This window comes from Hippichthys cyanospilos, chromosome 19 (assembly GCF_059441005.1).
Source record: "Hippichthys cyanospilos isolate Australia breed blue-spotted pipefish chromosome 19, RoL_Hcya_1.0, whole genome shotgun sequence".
Taxonomy (NCBI): domain Eukaryota; kingdom Metazoa; phylum Chordata; class Actinopteri; order Syngnathiformes; family Syngnathidae; genus Hippichthys; species Hippichthys cyanospilos.
The window spans coordinates 6207813-6229973 of record NC_142387.1 but is presented as its reverse complement, the minus strand read 5'-3'; the positions used below and the strand labels follow the sequence as shown (position 1 = coordinate 6229973).

Genomic DNA, 22161 nt, shown 5'->3' with positions numbered 1-22161 from the left:
ACTAGCATGTTATCCACAGTCGCAAGTTGTTGGCTCGACAAACAAACTAATTTGGGGCATATTATCATAAATGACAACATTCTTACTGAGAAAGTACAACTTACAGACACTCGTGGGTATGATTTAACAGAGACAGAACAACTTATGTGTCACTGACAGTGATTGTCCCTCCTCTTGACAAAATGTAGTATCAACAGAGGCCAGAGGTAGCGCCAAAAATCAAAGAGCAAGCCAAACAAAGAACAGACTAATGAATTGTTAAAGGGTCTAGTTATGCTTAAATTATATTACATGGCTGGTAGCACTTCTCCGGAGGTGGCCATGTTTGTCATAGCTACGGACAATGGTAAATGCAGTACCTGCAAAGCCAAGAAGCTGCCGGAGAGGTCGAGTAGACGTGAGTAGCTATAGGCTAGATTTGATAGATGCGATTTGTCAAAACAATTTAAATGCAGTGTACACACGTATGCTCTCCAATGTGTGTCAAGTGCATGCTTGTATTTACTTATGTTCAAAAGAAAATAAGAAGTTCTTTTCTTTTTGTTTTCCATCCAAAATGCACTATTTGCCAGGTGCATCATTAGGGTGACCAAGGATGAAGAAGAAACATGGAAGTCAGAAGAAGCAAGCACTCTTTAACACCATGAATGTGAACAAATAAAGGAGTGACCCCAAAACTCTGAAATGACCTCGATGAGTGCACGAGACAAGCCCGTTTGCTGTTAGAAATTATGTGCAGTTGTCTTCATAATTTATGTTTGATGTTTTAATGGAGAACACTTTGTTTTAGTTGTGGTTGTTTTTAAAAGTGAAGCTCTATAAATAAAGTAGAGTTGAATTGGGTTCAATAAACACAACTGTCGGCGTCAAACCCAAAAAGGAGCAAGGATGTGTTTGCAACCTACATTCTAATAATCATTCTATTAACTTATGTTTTATTGCATAGTGTTCATGATGTGCTTCCTCATCATCTTTTCTGGATATTTCCGAGCAAGCCTCAGGTCAAACATCTGTCCTCGTGGAGCCCATGCTACAAGATCAAGAGTCTAATTTTAGCATCAAACAGAGGTGGCATGTGAACTCCTGGTCATCATCCCTCTGGATGTACTCCATCCAATTCATCTTGTGATCACATGGTAATTAAAAAGAGGATCAATTTTATTCACTCACTATTCATTCTCCTCAGTATGCATTTGCAGGCATGCGAGTTCAATGAATGGCGAATATAAACTGTTCACACGCACACAGACACACACACACACACACACACACACACACATATATATATACATATATATATATATATATATATATATATATATATATATATATATATATATATATATATATATATATATATATATATATATATATATATATATATATAGGTCTTGACTTTCATTTCCTAGCGAAAAATTGTAATCGATGTGTATGAAAATATGAGATTTGTAGAAGATGCACACCACTGAAAGATGTTTATGCCAAACCTTCAAGTGTTTTTCTCAAATCGAGGGGATTTGAACATTCAAATTGCTATAACTTGATCCATTTTTGAGCTACCTCCTTGTATTATATACAGTATCAGTCAAAAGGAAATTAAGTGTAGGATTAAAATATGTTCATATCTCAATTTTCAGTAACAGACATAAGTCTGATTTTGTGGATGGATGGATGGATGGATGGATGGATGGATGGATGGATGGATAGATAGATAGATAGATAGAAAGATAGATAGATAGATAGATAGATAGATAGATAGATAGATAGATAGATAGATAGATAGATAGATAGATAGATAGATAGATAGATAGATAGATAGATAGATAGATAGATAGATAGATAGATAGATAGATAGATAGATAGAGTGTGTCTGCACCTGATAAAGTGAGTGAGGTTGCACCAATGCTGAGGGTCTATGTGAGCCATGTCACGCTTGAAGTCTTCCCCACAGACCTCCACCTCCCACTCCAAGCGCGACTCATTGCAAGCTCTCTTTGGCCGGGCAGAAGTGGGTTCGATGTTGAAACTTTCAGTCGCTGTGAAGCAAATGGGGGAAAAAACATAAATACAATCCATCCATTGGTTAAATCCAAGGCTTTTCCAACTTTTATTGAATGATTGAATTTACCTGAAAAGCCCCCCACCATCCAAGCATTGACTGCAAATAAACAAAGAAAAATTCATTTGTAGGCTTATGGTGAAAAGACATTGTTCCGAAACGTGAAAGTAATTGGAAAAAAGCCTCAAACAGCTTATTTCTTTTTCTGGCATGCACATCTGTCTCCCTGACGTTTAGCCTTACATGTTTTCATCCCCTCATCCCTCATCCCAAAATGGCCCAAAAAAAAATCTTGATTTTCACCATTCATTCAGGGGGGTTAAAATTTTAATTGAGGTAATAAATCCAACAAACATTTAGAGGTTTGGCTTTTTAAAAAACAATGAAGATGTACCCTGATTTTAAATACGTTTTAACGCAAACTTCACGTTCATAACTTGTGCTTAACTTGCAATTCAATTGAATTCAATTTATTGCCCAGCCATGACTGCATGTATCATAGCTATCATCATATCAAAAACAAAACACACCCACAAACACACACACATTGTATTGACATTCATTTCAGTAGTTTAACTGCAAACGTGCTAACCACCAGCACAACCATTAGCTGCTTTTTAATGTTGCATTGAATCTGTTTATTCTGCAAACAAAATATGTTGTGTTTTATCCTTATTGAAAGTTATTAGAATAGTATCATCTATAAAACCATTTCAAAAAACAAAGCCACATTAGCTGGATAAACATGTGCATTACTTCTGTGTATTTATGACGTCGCACTAAAATCCCATGAGAAGAGTCTCGTGCATAACACGTGGAGGCGTTTCTTTAAAAGATGCCAAACATTCCTGCTTGCTGAATTCGGAAAGCCACCGAGTCTGGCTTATAACTCTGAAATTCTCTTTCTTCGGATTACACCCGAGCGCAGTTGTGAAAAAAATACAGTCATTTGACCAGAGGGAAAAGGTGACGCAGTGTGTTAAACTTTTAGGGAGTTTAACAAACAAAACATCATCGCTTGTAACAGGTTGACAGGAAAATCTAATTAAAAATTGTGTTTGCAATGTTTAAGTACACATCTGCCTGCTTTTTATTCTTTTACTCTCATTTTATAAAATATGATTTAATTATTTTGAGCATGTACCATATTTTCCGCACTATAAGGGCACCTAAAAGCTTTATTTTTTTAAAAAAGCTGATGGTGCGCCTTATAATCAGGTGCACCTTATATATGGATCAATATTGATATTGGGATTCGTAGATGGGGAATGAACTGATAAAGTAAGATTTACCTGTTTCTTTTGCGTGATTACAGTTGAACAAGGTTGGTCTTATTGACATTGAGTTATTTTGCTATTGAGAGTTTAGAGTTATTATTTTAGTTATCATTGTTATTACTTTGAGTATTACTATATTGTGATTGAAAAACTTTTAAAATATGTCATTGATTGAGGGTGCGCCTTATAATCCGGTGCGCCTTGTATATGGAAAAGGCTTTAAAATATGTCATTGATTGAGGATGCGCCTTATAATCCGGTGCGCCTTATAGTGCGGAAAATACGGTAAGTTTATTTAAGTTTAGTTTAAGGCCATTCGACTGAATGTGTAATGAGCGTGGCCAATGAGGATGCCAAATCCATATTTCCGGGTATGTCAGTGAGAGTAATCTAAAAGTAATGCCTTACAGTTCAAATACAGTAATATTATAATGTAACAAATGACAGTTAGTAAGTTATAAATAATGCATGCAGTTGTGAAGGAACTTGCCCAACAGTGGTCTCTTCAATGAAATGGACATCCCTGGAACATACTTGAATAGTATGTAGCGTAATGTGGAACTTCAAAATCAATGAGTGAATCAACCTCCATGTGCCCTTTATATCCTTAAACGGAGAAGTCTAAATTTAGCAGAGGTTGCATACAGTGTTTACCCCTTGGGGTGTCTTTTATATAAATCTGCTGCATTGGAAGTGTAGCACCTGAAAGTGATCAAAACAAACCTTGTGTGTGTTTTGAATTTCGTGCAAGTGTTTGATTGAGTGTGCACACTATGTTGCTCAAATGTCATGGAATATACATTCCAGCAAAAAAAAAAAACAACAGCTTGCTTAAAGACAAATGTTCATGAAAAGACAAGACTCTAAAGATGTGTGTGGTTGTTTTATCTTAAAATAGAAGGCTATGCATTCCAGAGGCTCTACTATTAAAATGCAATCAATAAACAAGTAGATTTTACATTATCAGAGGAGACAGGAATCAAATTGTCGTCTCGGTCCATTTCTCTAGCTTGTCAATTACTGTAGTGAATACAGCAAATTGAAAACTATTGGCAACCCTAGAAGGCACTCTTCAAGTCTTCAATATGTTCCAAAGGCCCCGAAGCTTTTTCGTTCTCTTGACTTTAGTTTCTATCAACAAAACCCTCTTGAAGGGGAGTCCAAAAATAGGATCTCATTTATAACGTCTCCATCTAAATACATCTTGCTCCCACGGCAGCACTCAGTCCAAACAAATAGCCCACATGCACGTGTTGATAAGAAAACCATTTAGAATAGCGCAAAGCTTCTAAAGACAAATTACATATCAAAATATGTCAAAGCATTTTGTATTTACGACATAATGGCCCAACTGTGCTGAAATGTTTGAAGTAGTGACTATAATGAAAACCAATACTGTGCCCTAGTTTCAAGAAGTATTAGGGACCATAGTATATTTATTTTTTGTTATTAAGCATTTTACAACTTTTATCCTCCTTAAGTAATAAGAGAGTCATTAGTTTTAAGTTATTGGGATGGGCTCCCCCACACTCTAAGGGTATTTTTGTTAGTACTGCTTATTTTGAAAATATAATAATGAGTAGGTGGAACACTTTCTGGAGAAACCACAGGGGAATCATGAAAGCTGAATAGAAAAAAACTATGAAAGTCTGTGGAATGATTTGTAATACTTTGAGATCGTGGAGCATAAAAGAATGATTCGGAATTATAAGGAATGATATTGGACAATGTGGAAACATGTGGAAAGAGATTGAACGAAGTGGAATGATGAAAAATCTTGATCTTTCATTTAGAAATTTAAAAGTTGGAACAGGATTGAATTACTCGTGAAAAATTGAAAAAAACAATGAAAAATGTTGAGTTAAAATTTGAAAAACATTTTGTCATAGGGATAAGGTGTAAGTTTGAAGCTACAACATTGGAAAAATTCAAAAAGTGAACTACAATGTTTAAATGTGTGATACAGAATGAAGGGACATTTTAGGGTACAAAATGTACAATATTGAGAAAAGTTATCATTTTTGGTACGAGAAAAAAAAAATGTTGGCATCGTAAAGGACTCGGTTGAGAAATGTAGCATTAGATGGATTCAAAACTGAAATAAGAAAAATGTGCAAATTGTTGGTGACCTGGTCCCATATTTTCAGATGACTGAAGAAGTTTGCAGAATCTCTGCAAAATGCTGGTGAAAAGTAGCGAATTTCTGGTATGTAGGAAAGGGTGAAAACTGATCACAAATTAAATTGGCTCAGCTGAAGTTTTTTATTTTACTTTTTGAACAGGTATTTGGGGGTTGAAATTGTGAGAAAAATGTGACAGGATTGAGGAAAAAAAAAGTCAAAGAAGTCGTAATAGTTTGAAAGGGGCAAGACATGTTGAAGAAGTTGAGTGGCAAAATATGGTGGAGTAAATGACGCTTTCAGCATTCACACAATGACAAAAGGGCTAGATTATGAATGTACAAACTAAAGGAATCCCTTTAATTCTAAAGCCACTCTACCAGCATCATGATCCAAAAGCAAAGCAGACAGAACCGGTCTCAGCAGCAGAAAAGCATGTGTGATAAATTTGTTTCACCCAGTGGATCATGCCACGTTGGGACCTATTTCAAACAGCCAAATTGCGATTTGGATTGTAGCAGAGTGCCAAAGGAGAGAGTTTCACTGAGCTGCAGTCAATTATTTTATACTGGGACAATGAACCGACACCGTTGAGCTCAAATGAAACAATATTAGCATACAGTTGGAATCACATTTGCCGTCACTTGAGGTGAGAGGAAGCAGGTTGAAGCCAGACAACACTACAATCACTCATTTATTTTTTTTTTACCTTTTTTGTTCAAAGACGAACACTTCCCCAGCCGACATGGGGTGAACGATTATTCACCCCCAGTGATGTTACAGCACCAGCCCTTATATATTTATATATATATATATATATATATATATATATATATATATATATATATATATATATATATATATATATATATATATATATATATATATATATATATATATATATATATATACATATTTGAAGAGGGGTGTGTAGACTTTTTATATGCAAATAGGATTACGGATGTCTTCAGATGTCTTATTTTCCCAGAAAGTAATATGTAACCCCAATACTTCTTCTGCGGTTGTTCTTAATTGTACAAGTAATTTTAGCAATGAGGGAGAGTTGGAGCATCTCCCAGATACATTTTGCTGTGTTCAATCATCCTGTCATACTATAATTTTTTAGTCTAGAGGAATTAGGTTTGTTAAACCTGCTACATTAGGTCAATCACATCTTAATAAAAAAAGAAACTGACATGTTGGAATGCTTAAAAAATGAACCTCTACATTAAATCAATTACAACTCAAGAAAAGAAAAACTGACATGTTGGAATGCTTAAAAAATGGTATATTCAGCGGCTACATTCATAAATTCATCCACAAAAAAATGACTGCTGAAAAGAAGAGGGCACCGCAATGGGCAGTCTCTTTATTATTTATTGTGAAGGGCTTACACTGCTAATTGGCTTCCAATTTCCAGCATCCTCAAAGCCCATTTAAAATCTGGTCCGTGCATCAACCCTTTTGTCACAGCCATTATTGAAACACCACTCTAAAATCATTTTGAGTCAAGCCAGCCAATCAAAAGTACCATCAATAAGAGTGCTTGCTCAGTTAAAGAACGAATGATAGTCCATTGGCGCTGCTGTCATCCAACATTTGTTGGCCTGTATCGAGAAATGAGGAGAGGAAATGAGGATACGGAAGATGATTTAATGTGCTAATTGTCTCTGAATGTAGTCAAAGAGGTGCTGCTTGTTTATCAGTCTAATCGGCAGAGTCATTAGCTACAAGTGACTTGCGTCGCTTGTGAGATACTCTATGGACTTACTAGAGGCAGTTATTTTCTTTATCAGGCAGTTGACCCTATTAGGTAAATAAAGTGGAACCCTGCAGTCACTCTGGCTGGAATATATTAGATTATAACAAAAAGGAAGATGGTTTTAAAAAGTAAGCCTTTTTTTTCTGGGTGTCGTGTAAATTTCCAAAATATAAGCAAAAATGCAACTCAAGCAGGATATTAAGGAGTCTGACAGTATTTATGCCCAAAGCCATACTGTCTCATGTGTTTCTAATCTAATCAGTTAAATGAGGAAAAGAAGAGTGACGCTCAGCAGACTTCCTGAACAACAAAAATCACGCATGCTTCAGCAAATATTCAGACCAAAAGATAATGTTGCTTTCGTTGTCACTCGTTGGAACAAGCTTACATTTATTTTACAAGCAGAGACAGTAATTACACGCACCAGGAGTGTAAACATGACCCAATTATGATTAGTGTAATAAGGGTTTTTGCAACATTTAGAAGCAATTATGGCATGCCCATGTAAGGGATTCACTGCAGGTATGTTGTCGGTGGAATAGAAAAAGTTCCTAAATGCATAAATATGCTCAGTTGGAAATGAAGTGTCTATTAATGACTTCTGTTTTCCTAGCGTTTATAAGACTCTACCTTAAATTTTGCTGTAGTTTCACCAGTTGCACCACCTTTTTGGTCGCACCACACAGCGTTTGCTCACACACTTTTTTGTGAAGCTACGGCTAGACCATATTTGCTAGTGTTTAATCTTCTAAATTTGCATACCATAAATTCGCTTAATGTAAAGATTCACTCAAGATATGATATTTGTAAAACATTTTACTATGCCAAGAGCTGTCTGCATGGCAAAACAGGTCAATTACTTTATGTAACTTCTAAGGAAGAAATTAGAAAAAAATTAAAATATTTTTGCTTTTACGTGAACATTATTTTGTTCAACACAGAGGTCTTATTGTGTGATGGGGTCTTCCAACCAATATTATGTGTTCAGAGCAGAGGATTTACAAAAACTCATTAAAACTTGGTTGACTGAATGAAAATAAAAAAAATCTGCATACTATGGCTTTGAATATTTTTCTTGTTCAGTGTTTCAGCACCCGTTTTAAAGGGATTTATTTAAAAGTCCTTCAGGTTTTCTTTTTGTGGGAAATGCTAAGTTAATTATAGATAACAAAGGCAGGTTCATTCTTTATTTCGATTCAACGATATATCAATCGCTCGAATGAAAGATGGAAGCCTAGTTATATGATTGTAAACAGTTGTGACCTGATGGAGAGTTTAAGTAAAATAATAAGTAAGTGACTTGATGGACAATTAATTGTACCTAAATAAATTATCCAAGAAAAGTTCCTCTCCATTATTGTTCTTGACATATGTCAGCTTTTATAGCTTGATAAAATTTTCAGATGAATTGGACACAGTGTCGAGACCCCGTGCATGTTTCTGGACATGGGAGGAAGGCGGAGGTCCCACGCCAATTCCAGGTATGATACTGGAAGAACATAAAAACTACAAGCACCATCTTCGAATCCAAATCTCACAGCTATAAGGCAGACATACTAACCACCAAGTTTCAAAGCTACTATGAAAAAGGTTTTCCTTCCTAATTTGTGATTTCTTTTCTCTGTTCTAGGGGGACAGACAGCTGCTCAAACAAAACCTGGAGGTCATCTGCATGAGGTCAATGAGGCAGATCACTGATGATGGCTGGAGTCTAAAAGAATTCTCTGCACTGCTGATGTCAGGAAAGGCAGTAGAATTGATTTTAAAACATGAGTTTTGCAGGTCATCACGATATAATTGAATTTGGTCACTGCTATTGAGGGCTGTAGACCTCAAAAATGCATTTCAACTGGGCTGGCAGTGAATTAATTCACTTTCTGTTAAAGTTATTGGGAGTCTTTAATATCCTTGCATAATGAATTCAGCCGGGAGCCTTTATAGAAGATGCTATTATGTTTCATGGACCTCTTATTGAAATCATACCAGCATTTAGTTTTGGATTGGCAATGGGGCTGGGGGAAAAGTTGACCAAGTCCAGTAAGTCAATCCACCACCAGAACAATGCTTGCAGACGTACAGAGTGTTGCAATGGTGGCAAGGGAGAAAGATTGTTTTCAGTTAAAAAAAAAAAGACAAGTTCAATTATCGCAAAGTGGAAAAGGCATACCAACCACAAGCAGTACTTTGGGGGGAAAAAACAACACTTATGGAAAGACCATCTTGATATCCAGCTTCATTATAACACGATTTCATTACAGACGATATTAGCACATGGAGCATCAGAAAAGAAACAAAAGAACATCCCAAAAATTATGAGGCTTGTATTATCATCTTCATTTGAATACAGTTTCTTCCACTCCATATACTGCATAATATGCTCGGAATGTGAGTTTATTCATTTATTAGTGCTTCATTATAACAGCCCTTATTGTTCTATTATGGTTGTTTTTTTTGCTTTATTGCCTACTTTATTATTTGCTCAATTGTGGAATACAGTCTTCTCGGGGAAGTGGACAGAATAAGAATGTCATTGTATAGTATTACTATACATATGACCAAAAAAAAAAAAACTTGAATCTTGAATTTACAAACAATTTATGGTGACTCAGAATTCAATTTGACCCAGTAGGGGGCAGACAAGCACAAAAAGTGCCCAGTCTGCATGTCAAGAAAAAGAACAGGAAGTTATTGACTTCTTAGTAGCTAAACGGCAGCTTCACTCTCAAGTTTAAACTTGGAATATTGTTGAAGCATCATCTGGGAATGACTTTAAGGACGCTTGTGTGTAATATACTCTAACATGTATGTGTGAAATAATAGGGAGTTACTGTTTGTTGACGTTCAATAGTAATTGCTAACATGCTAAAGCTAATCATGAAGGCAATGGTAATTGCTAGCGTGCTAAAACTAATCGTGACGCAAAATGGTGAGCATAGGCAATGTTTTTTTATGTCTAAAAAGTCATATTTATAGAAGATACAGTACTAAAAAAATAATAGTTTACTTAACCACACATTCGACTTAAGTAGATCACTTGATGATTTGAAAATAACTTTAGGTTAATCGATTTTTTAATAACTCTTTCGAGACAGCGTCTAACTGGCAACTGTGATATGAACGTCAATCCAAAAGTTCTGTCGTGTAATATTCACGATGCCACTCTAGCACTAAAAAGTGCCACTAGCAAACAAACTGCAGATGTTTTAACTCTAAGCATGCAAATGTAAATTCTTAAAGCTGTTTTGTAACAGGCACTTAGAAAAAGGATCATCCCATCACTTCTTAGGCCCCTGCTGTCTATCTGTATCGCTAAGCACCTCATCAGCATCCAATTTTGGAAAATCTAGTGAATACTTTGTTTCTTGGCATTATTTTAAGCCAAGCTGTGGAAGATAGATAAGAAATTTCAAAACAATAATCACAAAGAGAATTTCTTGATTCAAAGGCTGCAAATTCCGAGCTAGCTTAGTTTAGTTTGTGTGGATAATCAAGCGGAACAACAGCACTACAGAGGACGTGATTCAGACTCCTCGACACAACTCCTCAAATCAGCCATTTCAAACACATTTCAGGCCAAAAATAGACCAAAGCAGCTTACTTCCATTTCCTTATTGATGATGCAAAAAAAAAGAAAGCTGGAACAGAACATTCTTAGCTTTCAAAGGTCTTAACATTTGTTTGGCATTACATCATGATAAACGTTAATAAGCCGTATTCCACTAAACGTGTTTGACAGTAGTAATATTTTCATGGCACGGTGTCAAAAGAGCAGATGTTGAAAAACAAGTGTGCCTTTAAACCTCATTTGTCTTCTACTAGAGACCAAATGACACAAAACATTTTCCCTTGTTACTTATTCAAAGACACAACATCATTTACATCCCCCCCATGTTGTCTGTTTGGTAATAGACAAAGTCAGGCTGACACAGCCTGACAGTGACTGGGAGTGGGTGGTAAGAGCCAAAACACAGCAGCGGAATGAGATACACTCTCATTTTGCTCAAAGTCTCTTCACAAACACGACAAACGGACTTAAAGATAAGATTCACAAGCACTTACTGTACTGGCAAATATTGATCGATGAAAAGAACTCTGCTGAAATGTTTCATAATCTTTGTGTGACGCCCTTAAAAAACACACTGTCTCTGCAAACAACTGCAGTCTATCGAAAATCAATACAACTTGTGTAACGCTGGAGAGAAAACAAAAAGCCACAAATTTGAGTGAGTATAACATTAAAACATAATAGAATAAACATACAGTCTAAAAATGACTGATTTATGTTTTTAAATCATTTCTTTATTATAGCCCGCTCCTGCATATTGCCCGGCCCCCAGAATAACACTAGAGATGCATTATGATTTTTTTTTTTTCTGACCAAGTAATTGTTTTCCATGTCAAGATCACAGAAGGGGTATTAATAATTGGTGATGTGTAGCATTAATATTGTTATTTATTTTTATTTTTTCTCCTGTTAAGTTCACAGAAAGTGGTATTAATAGTTGATGTGTAGCATTAATATTGTTATATTTTTTCATTTTTTTCCCAGTCAAGAACAGATATAATATTTGGTTACACGTGGCATTAATATTGTTATTTATTTTCATATTTTTCCCAGTCAAGAGCCCCGATAATATTTGGTCATGTGTGGAATTCTGGAAAACAAGAAACATTCACGTTGAGACATCTGTGGGATCGTCACACTTTTTGTCATAAACTGACCCATCCCCCATCTGAGAAGAGAGGAGTAATGTGGCCCTCTGATTTAAAAAAAATAATAAGTTTGGGGACCCCAGCTCTAAAGGTTTTATGAGGTTGACAGTTTGCACAGGGGCTTAGACCAAAAATTTTCAACAAGGGTGGCCAGGGTGACACAAAACCTCAGTGAGGGATGGAATTCACATCAGAGTTTTATAAAATAAACTAATTAATTTTAGTTTTTGTTTATATGACTTTAAATGTAAACATGCAGTTTTTATAATACCGCATTTGTGCAAAAAAGTGTGGCCAGAGAATGAAAAGGGTACCTGTGGCCACCCATGGCCACCATATAGCTCCACTCCTTAATAAATGTGTTAAAATGAAATCAAATGACCCAAAATCTTTCATCACCTTTCTGTTTATTTTGCTGATGACTCCAGTTCTCATTCTAACCTCCTTGACATCTCATTTGCTGTTAGAGTGAAGCCTTGTTTATCATGGGGACATGTTCCAGACCCAGCAGTTAGATCTCCCACACACACAAGATTTCAACACATCTCAAACTTATTATCACACATTTAAACTTATTAAAGCATTCTATTTAAACAAATTGCAGTGTACTCATACAACAAGTCTATATGCTCTGTCTTATGGAAGCTCCTCTTAGCACGTTGACATAGTTCCTTGGCACCAACATGTCGCACGATAAAGATATACAGTCGGCCCCCGGCTTACGAGCACCCTGATTTACGAACAATTCGCCTTACGAGCGTGGATCAGGGAGATTTTTGTCCTCCGCTTACGAACAAACCTCTCACCTTACGAGCAATTCGACATGCCGGCCATTGAGTATGTAGAAATGTTCTCGTTAATTTGCGTAATTAAAATCAACAGTAGCGACATCATCAATCATCAGTAGATACTTGTGGCAGTAACGTGAACGCTATTGGTCTTACAACGTCACACTAACTGTCTCACTCACGGTGTCTAAATATATTACCATTTAAGTGTAGTGTTTGTACAGCTAAAGGGAAAAACAGCTGACATGAAATTAAATGTGCCGATTGCAGGACAAAGAATTGTCATTGGTTTAAATGTGTGTTTTTTTTAAAATTAATTGTCAATACATTCCAACCGTTTAAAAAAAAAAGTGCGAATAATTATCAGTCAGTCACGGAGATGCGAATATGCTATTGGTCGATTAAGGTCACCCGGTCTCACTCACGGAGATGCTATTGGCCGGCGTCACACGTCAATCACAGAAATGCCGATATGCTATTGGCCGAACGCCTTTATCTAGCTTGATGGGACAGGATGGAAGGAAGCAGAGAAAATTAGTGAAAAACGGAATGTTGTGAAGACTTTGCAAACTTTATCTGTTAGACATAGCTTCTAAAATTACTAGCAGCGGTAAAGAAAGAAATAAGAGGATGATGTTTTAGTATCTGCGTGATTTGCACCCTGACTGAAAGAGTTACTGTAACACTGTAAGACCAATAGCATATCTATCGTCGTATAATCTTTGAGCGTTAGACTCTGCCCCCCTCTGCTTACACCAAGCTCAAGTCTCGTCGTTTTAAAGGTAAAAGCTATTGATTCATTGTATTTATCATATAATGTAAGTGTACAGCAGATTACGTCACTCAATTTTAATATATGTATACAGTGTGTCGTTTTTACCTAAGGCTTCGGCGCGCGTTGCACGCATTCACGAATTAACATGGGTTTGGATTGCCCGCTATACGAGCAATTCGAGATACGAGCGTAGCCGCTGAACGGATATATATATATATATATATATAAATATATATATATATATAAAGCTCTTTAATGCAATGCTAGCACTTTGTGGAGTAGAATTAGCAAAATACAAACAGAAAAAGATGGTCTCCTTGGAGGCAGGAAGTGATCATTATTTTCTGCCAGATAAAGGCAAGCCCTCTACTGTGAAGCCAATTTACTCTTTTTTTTTTTCTACCACTCAAAACATTACTACAGCGGAGGAGAACCAAGTGACAGTGAAATGCAAGTTCTGCAACACTTCTTTAGAGTCCATTCAATGAGAACAATACACCACAGGATAATGAAGAGAATGGAACACATTACGATTAAATAGGCTATTTTATGGGAAGATGTGCTCAGAGATTCTGTGATGAGAGGATGCTTGAGTTAAAGTGCTAATAATGAATCTCAGATTTTGTTCGTGGCCAAAATAACTAGGCCATTTTTCTGTTTTACTGCATATGGCAAATGCTGAAGATGTGCCTAAAAGTTAACACTACAATGACACACAAGTGAATAATGATTATAATATTAATCATAAATATGTGAAATGAATATTAACTATGTCCAATTGTCAAACTTAGTTCACCTCAGACTATATATATCAGTGGTTCTCAAATGGGGGTACTTGAAGGAACTTCAGCGTGATACTCGAGATTTTGAATAAAACAAACAAACGTGAAAATTGTTTAAAAATAATCATAATTGTTTGAGGAAAATATAAGTTCATAAAACAAATGTTATGTTCAATAGGTTATTTAATGTCATTGTTGTAAAAAGCCAAATTCTCCTCCCCCTAGAATGGTTCGACATTTTATATTTATATTGTAAGAAATATATATATATATATATATATATATATATATATATATATTTTTTTTTTTTTTTCATGTTTAAAACCATATATATATATATATATATATATATATATATATATATATATATATATATATATATATATATATATATATATTTGTTTTATTTTATTTTATTTTATTTTTTTTTGTGGATCAGTACAAATGAAGTCTAAAGGGTCTAAAGTTTAATAAACCGGACACTGATGGCATGTTTTAAGTCCTTTTTTTTTTTTTTTTTAACCCAAAAATGGTTTGTACTGGTTAAAGGGTACATTGCTGATATGTGTGCACACAAGATATTCTACAGGGGGTACATCACTGAAAAAAGGTTGAGAACCACTGCTCTACATTTTATTTATACAAAGTAGTAAACTGTCTGGGTCCTGCCCTAAACTCCGAATTAGGAATTCAGAATCTTAAAGTCTTCCGTGTAAACACAGTCTTTGGGTCATTTGAATATTTTCCTCATTTGCTCTATCTTATGAGGCTGTTTCCACTGTAATCCTGGGAACATTTTCTCTCAGTGGAATAAAAAGTTCCTGTCTGCCATCTTTGTTGCTTTCTTTCTTGATCTCCACTCAACCATTAGATGACTCAATGCTCTTTTTTAAGGAACCGTCAGCCTATTTATTCACTCCAAATCATCCAGTGTGTGATTTGGCCTTTGGCTGCAAACTATCCCCTTGTCAGATCCTCTTTATCCTGGTATAAATAGACATCTGTCTGGCATCCTTCCACTTGGCTCTTTTGCACTGGCGCCGTTTCTTAAACACAAAAGCCAACAGTTTGGTCAATACCGACAGGATTTCACCAGGAGAGTAAAAGCAGGCTACTTTTTGGCCGCGCTCCGTGACAGACAGTGGTGTCAGTGAGACCTGTGTGTCAGACTTTGAAAGGAACAGAAAGGGGCAAAAAGACAAAGTTCATGCCTCTCCTGTTGCATGAAATTTTTACAGCTTCCTGAATGATGAATCATGCTCTTAAAAGGAGTTCACTTCTATAAAACTTAACTGGAGCAGTGGCATTCAGTGTCATACTCATTAGCCCGACGTATGTATGTTAATTCTAATATTGTATATATAATTACCAATGCTGAAAACTTGGACTTGTGAAAATCGGACCGCGCTCTGGGGGTTCTACTTTGTCTTTATTTATCAAAGCTTTCCTTTTTGTTTTTGCTTTCTTTTAGTTCGTTTAGAAATTATTGTCCTTTGTAAAAGATTAGGTGGAATGTGTGATGACATGTTTGCATGTTTCTATTTGTATTAAAAAAAAAGGAAACATTATATTGTGAGGAAAATATGCTGAAACTATAAAGTTGCAAAATCCATGATTCATTTGAAAACAATTGGGAAAAAAAATGACCTAATTTGGATGAAAAAGGGACAGACCCTTTTTTTTAAGGTTATTTATTCAACCCAGCTGTTTAGGTTATTTAATTAAACCCAAATTGTTGGGTCTTAATTCAAATCAAAATTCCACAAAACATCCCAAATATCCGCTCTAAAAACAGAAATATCCAATTATCGGTCCAAAAAATACCGTCCCAACATTTGGATTGTTTTGACCCAAATTTCTGGCTTGTTTTACAAAAACAACCCAGTTGATTAGAAAAACAGGACTGACCCAATATTTGGGTGGATTTGACCCAACTGTCTGGGTGGTTTTACACAAAGCAATACTGTTGCTCCAAGTAAAATACCTGGGTTGTTTCATGGGTTAAAAAAATAAAAAAATAAGGGACCAACTCAATATTTGGTTCCATTTGACCCAACTTTTTAGGTTTACACAAAATGACCCACATGGTTAAAAACATGGGGTTGTGCAAAATAACCCATAAAGTTGTGACAAATTGACGCAAATATTGGGTCGCTCCTGTGGATTTCAACCCATAGCTATTTATTATTATTTTAACAGAAATTTTAGGGTTTTTTATTTAAATCCAAAATGTTAGGTCAAAATTATAATCTACAGAAATATTTGGGTTCAAAATTATGGGTCAAAAAGTATTGACCCAATATTTTGGGTTGTTTTATATGTATACAAAACAGTACAGAGTTATGTCAAACTGTCAAATGTTTTGACCCAATTGGATTGTTTTGTGTTGCACAGAAAAAAACAACTGAACGTTTGGTCAAACCTATAAGAAAATATATTGAATTGGTCTGTTTTTTAAGCTTTTTTTATTTGCTTTTTTTTTTTTTAAGCCCAACTGTTTTTAAAGTGTTTGGGGGGTAATTAACAAACAAAAAAAAAAGAAAAAGGTGTTTGTGCAAAACAATTTTTGAGTTTGTTTTGAGAGTTATTCATTCGACCCAATTTTTTGGGTTAAAAGAAACAGATCATTTTCGACCCATATGTTTTTATAGTGTGGGGAGTTGTCACGACCAGAATAGGCTACAGCTGACCCATAACGCTAATGAGGACTAGCATTATAGAAAACGGATGGACAGATTGATTTAAAAGTAACGCAAAACAAGTCCATGTGTTGTTGAACCACAAAGATTAGCCACCTGCATATAATACAGTCCAACTGACCAAACCTCAACAAATCAAAAAAAAAAACAAAAAGACGATACACATAATGTTTCTATCTCAATTCAGTGGTACAGAAGAAGCCCCAGGCAAGTTCCCTGAGAATGAACGGAGCTATTTATTGGTCCAAGCAGATGCTTTGCACTCAGTTGGACTTCTTCTTCTTCTTCTTTAGTGCAGATGGAGATCTTACACTCATGTGAACTGCAGGCCTCAGCGTGAAAGTAACAGATCACAGTGAGTCGGTATGATTCTCCTGGGTTATTTCTCTTAAGCAAACTGCTCTCAAACCTTCATCATCCCAACAGGGATGCTTGATGGGAAAATTGTCATCTAGACCGAGGCTAATATGGGGAAATCCCTGCTGCATGGACAGTATTTACTGACCTGATGCAACCAGATGAATCTGTCCTGTATGTTTTTTTTTTTTTTTTGTAGTTTACCAGAACTAGAAAGGAAAACTACAAAGAAAAATGGCAATGCAAGCATTATGTCTAAGCAGGGTGGTCCCAAACACAACACAAAACATATGCCCATGTCTCCAAGAGGTTTTTCAAAAAGTCATCCTCAGCAAAATGTCAGTGTGCAGTGTTGGTCAGTGGTGGATAATGTGGCGCCAAGGTTGACTCTTTGCATGACGGCGACACAATCAGCTCCTGATAGTCACACCAAATTGGTGAGTGACTGCCCTCCCATCCTCTTTATCACCGTCACCCACTTTTGTTGTGCTGATAGCACCACTGAAACTGAATCCTTTTGCGACAGTATTCCCTCTGTCTCGAACATTTCTATTTTCAGTTGCATTCCAACAGCATACTGTGTTCCCATGTTAGTTGACAGAAACTGTTTAAAATGGTAGAAACGCATGGTTTTAGTCTTTTTCTTTAGTCTTTTAACCCAATTTTCAGACTGAGTTCTGAATCCTGACGGGTTTCAGCAGCCCCATTGTTTTGTCTCGAATTTAATTAGGTTGCGTATCGACATCCTTTTTATTTTTTTTAAGTGCTTCAGACCGTTTTAGACCATTTTCAATTATTTAAATTATTATACATTTTTAAAACTTGCAAATAAATGTGTAACAGTATGTTTTCAAGGTAATCGTAGGTCTAGTTATCATGAAATTATATTATATGGGGGTGGTACTCCGGAGGTTGCCCTGTCTGATATAGCTACGGACAGCTGGAGGAGGAGCGTGTATTGCTGCATTTACCGTAATGCCCCTAAAGCTCCCACAGGTGCATGTGAAAAATTACACATATTCCCTTTAAGCCAAATCAATCATTTGGACCATATGTATTTTAAGCACACAGTTGTCATGTGATAATGCAATTAAAAAGGAGTTCAAACTAACAGTTTACTTTCAAACAGTTTACTTTCACATTACACCAGAACTAGAGCTATTTCCTGCTTCTGTGTAGAAGAATCATGGGAAATAAAGTCCGACCAGTGCAAGCTCAGCTTTCTGGCGACATGTTTCCAATGGTGTGCCAACTGATTTTCACTTTTATAGTTTTTTTTTTTTAAGTCCTTCAATGATCAATAACTACTTGGAGAAACAAAAGAAAGTGAGTAATGTACTCTCTCATTCAGTTTTTGGAGATGCGTTAAGTGACCACTCACACAGTCGGACATTTCAAATATCAACAGAAATACAAATTCAATGACCCGAACAGCAACGACTTACAGTATGTGTGTGCACATAGTTGGGGGTACAGTATGTGAAAACATTTTATTATTTATTTGATAAACCAAATTCAGAAGAGCCACGTGCTGACTCAAGTTGCAGGTTTGCAAATTTTACGATTGGCACCAAGTAAAAAACATTGAATCACGGTGAGTGCATTGACTGGTTAAGGGCTATGGAACTGTCCGACAAGATAGCATTTAGCATTAGCTGAAGCATAAACACAACCACCGGTCACCAGGTTTACTTGCTCTTTGTTTCCTCATGAGAGTCTATTGAATATTTCAGCAAAATTGCCAAGTCCCATTTTTTGATTTTGAAAATGGGGTCACTCTATTCTAAACTCTTGTCAAATATAGTTGATTGCCACAAAATGGTGGCAATGCGCTATTTTTCTGTGTAAATGAAACTCCTCATCTTACTTTTTACAAGGGTTTCTGCAGATATCAGCAATTATATATTTTTTCATGCCGTGATTGGAACAGTACATATTTCATTTCAAATTAAGAGCAAATTGATTGGAACATGACGAAACTTTTTATTCAACAATGCATTGCACTGTTTATGGTGTTTTGTGGAAAAAAATGACATGTACTCAAAAGAAAAAATGGAAACAAGAAAATGTTTCCAAAAAACATTTAAAGAATAAAATCATGTCAACTGAACTCAACTTAGTTTGAGCTTCCACATCAACACAGGCATGACTATGCCGACCACCCAGATTGTGTTTTTTCCTCACGCCAACCAACTCAAACGTTGTACATACTGTACGTAAACTCCAGTCGCAAGCTTTCCACATGAAACATACTTTCATACATGATTTAATCCTTTAAGGACCAGCTAATGAGCCAGATCCAGAAGGTCCCATTGGCCTCCATATAGGTCAGCTCTGTCCACTGGGGCGTGCTATGGTATAGTCCCTCTTGGACGCTAGTCATGGACTGCTTGTTCATGATACGTTTGACTCATTATACCCATGTTTAACCCAAGTCGTAAAGCTAACGTCAATGCACACTGTGGATATTAACAATCCTGACACTTGAGGAATAGGTTCATGGTATTATATTCTATTGATTCAATATAAACTATACTTAACTCATTCAACCCCAAAGACTTATTCATATGTTTTTTTTTAAACTTAATCCATTACTTTAGTTACTTAATTTAAAAGGAAATTGACTGCTTTAATACCTTATTACCTAGAGTAAATCAATTGTTTTAGTAATTATTACCGAAAGAAGTCAATTAAATTAATATTTACCTAAAGTAATTGGTTAGTAATTTAATCAATTACTTTAGCTCTCATTACCTAAATGAATTGATTACTTTAAAATATTTGAATTAAAAAAAAAAAAATATATATATATATATATATATATATATATATATATATATATATATATATATATATATATATATATATATATATATATATATATATATATATATATATGTACTTTATATTACTTTATATTTTGTAACTACTTTATATTTTGTACTTTCCTTTTTTAACCGCTAAAGTACCTAAGACAATGGATTATTTTAGTATTTAATTACCAAATCAATTGATGACTTCAGTAATTAATATCCTTAATTCACCTGCTATTTTTAAACCCTCTTTAGCCAAACACTTGCAAAAAACCTGGTAATAAAAGTGTAAATCAAATTACTTAGCACACAGTCCGACAAAACATTACATTACATTAGTGTCTTACATGAAACGTCTTAACCACATTTGTAGTGGTAGTTTTTTTAGCATCTCAGGAGGAACGATCATGTACAATCATCTGTTTTATTTCTTCATCATCTGCTGGAAAATCCTGACGCGAATAACAATTGGCAGCCTTATCAAATTTAAACCTTAAAGGCAAAGGACTCAATACAATTTAGCAATACGTTTCTCCAGGTTCTCGTTTTGCTCTTAATTTGAAAAATTACATTCTATTCCGATCACGGCATTAAAAAGCATCAGATTAAATTTGCTGGCACCTGCAGAAACCTTGCTAAAATTTCACTTACCTCCTCAAGGGGCACTGGTACACCCAATTGAAAACCACTGTTCTAATGGAATCCATTTCAATGTTGCATAAATTTCATTGCAGAACAACACTTTCTAATATTTTGAATATTTTCTAATTTATTAAGAAGTCACAGGAGATGTTTAAAATATTCTACCCAGTTCTTAGAATGACACTCAGTGATTTCCTACTAATGTGCCTTGAGAGATAATTAGGTGTGCCATGCATGGCAATTGATGCAATTTAACTTCATTTGTCCTATAACCATCTTTGTTCATCATCTGCTGTACTCAGTAGATTCTACTGTATCTATGCCAGTGTAATATAGGGACAAGCAGAATAATGAAATGTTCTTCACATGAACATAATCAACCCGTGTAGCCACATTTTATCCACTGCGCATTTCACATTCTAAAAGATCAACCTCACAATCTTTTTTTTTTCTTCGTCACAAGTGGTCATTTATTAAATACTGCAGGTCGAGCTAATGATGTATGAAACTGTCCAGGTGCACTCGTGTGCTATGCAAATGTTCATAAGCAGTATCGGATGAAATAATTTCAAGTTAAATACTTTGCATTTTGAAACCATGATAAAACATGAGTAAGTCTACTTACCCAAAATCCCAACAACAAAAAGTTTCAGCACTGCAAACTCATTTGTATCCATCCCGCTGCGTGGATCCGGTTGGACTCTGAATGAAAGCTAAGCTCAGCTCGGTGAAAATGTCCATTTGAAGCGGACCATTATTATCCCTAAAAGACAAGACCAAGTTCCATCATGCTGCTGCCCGCAGAATGGAGGCAACCGGGGAAGGATTCGAATAGCAATCGGAAGAAGCGCCAGTCACAAGCACCCCCTCCAAAAAAGAAAACAAATAAAAAGATTCCGTGCGTGTCCCTGTGTGCCCTGGTGATGATGATCGAGACTTGTGGTGAGGAGTCAGAGCTCAGCACCAGTCCAGCATCCTGCTGAGGGGAGGAGGAAGAGAGGAGGAGGAGCAGTGCAACTCACTACTCTACTACTCGCACCCTTTTTTATCCATATTAGTATCTGCTATTCAATATACATATAAAATATCAATAGTCCAATATTTCATAATATGAATGTTATAGTTCATTTCCGTTCTTTATTGACTAGATTTTGTCAAGCAAATGGACTGTCCAAAAAAACGTTGAACCGGTGACGTTTTACAAAAAAAACTAGCATGACAACACTGACATCTTGTGGTCAAATAGTGTCATAGTAAACGGATTTTATAGAGAAGTGGTTCTCAAGCTTTTTTTTCTGTGATGCACCCTTTTTAGCCAAGTATTCATTAAACAATGCAAAGCATTTTGGGGTAAAAAAAAAAAAAAAAAGGCAT

General features: G+C 35.7%; 1 protein-coding gene across 2 annotated transcripts in view; it reads right to left on the bottom strand.

The window, feature by feature from the left end:
* LOC148407740 (receptor activity-modifying protein 3) overlaps positions 1 to 21751 on the bottom strand; it is a 31895-nt gene extending 10144 nt beyond the window's left edge. The window contains exons 1-3 of one of the 2 annotated variants that reach the window (XM_088402057.1): positions 21413 to 21747; positions 2129 to 2158; positions 1877 to 2036 (exon numbers count right to left, since the gene is read on the bottom strand). In XM_088402057.1, the coding sequence (XP_088258183.1) occupies positions 1877 to 2036; positions 2129 to 2158; positions 21413 to 21464 (242 nt within the window). In that variant the 5' untranslated portion in view covers positions 21465 to 21747. Of the gene's footprint in view, positions 1 to 1876; positions 2037 to 2128; positions 2159 to 21412 lie in introns of both variants that reach the window. The other variant, XM_088402058.1, reaches the window with a different exon arrangement.
* Between the last annotated feature and the right edge of the window lie 410 nt (positions 21752 to 22161).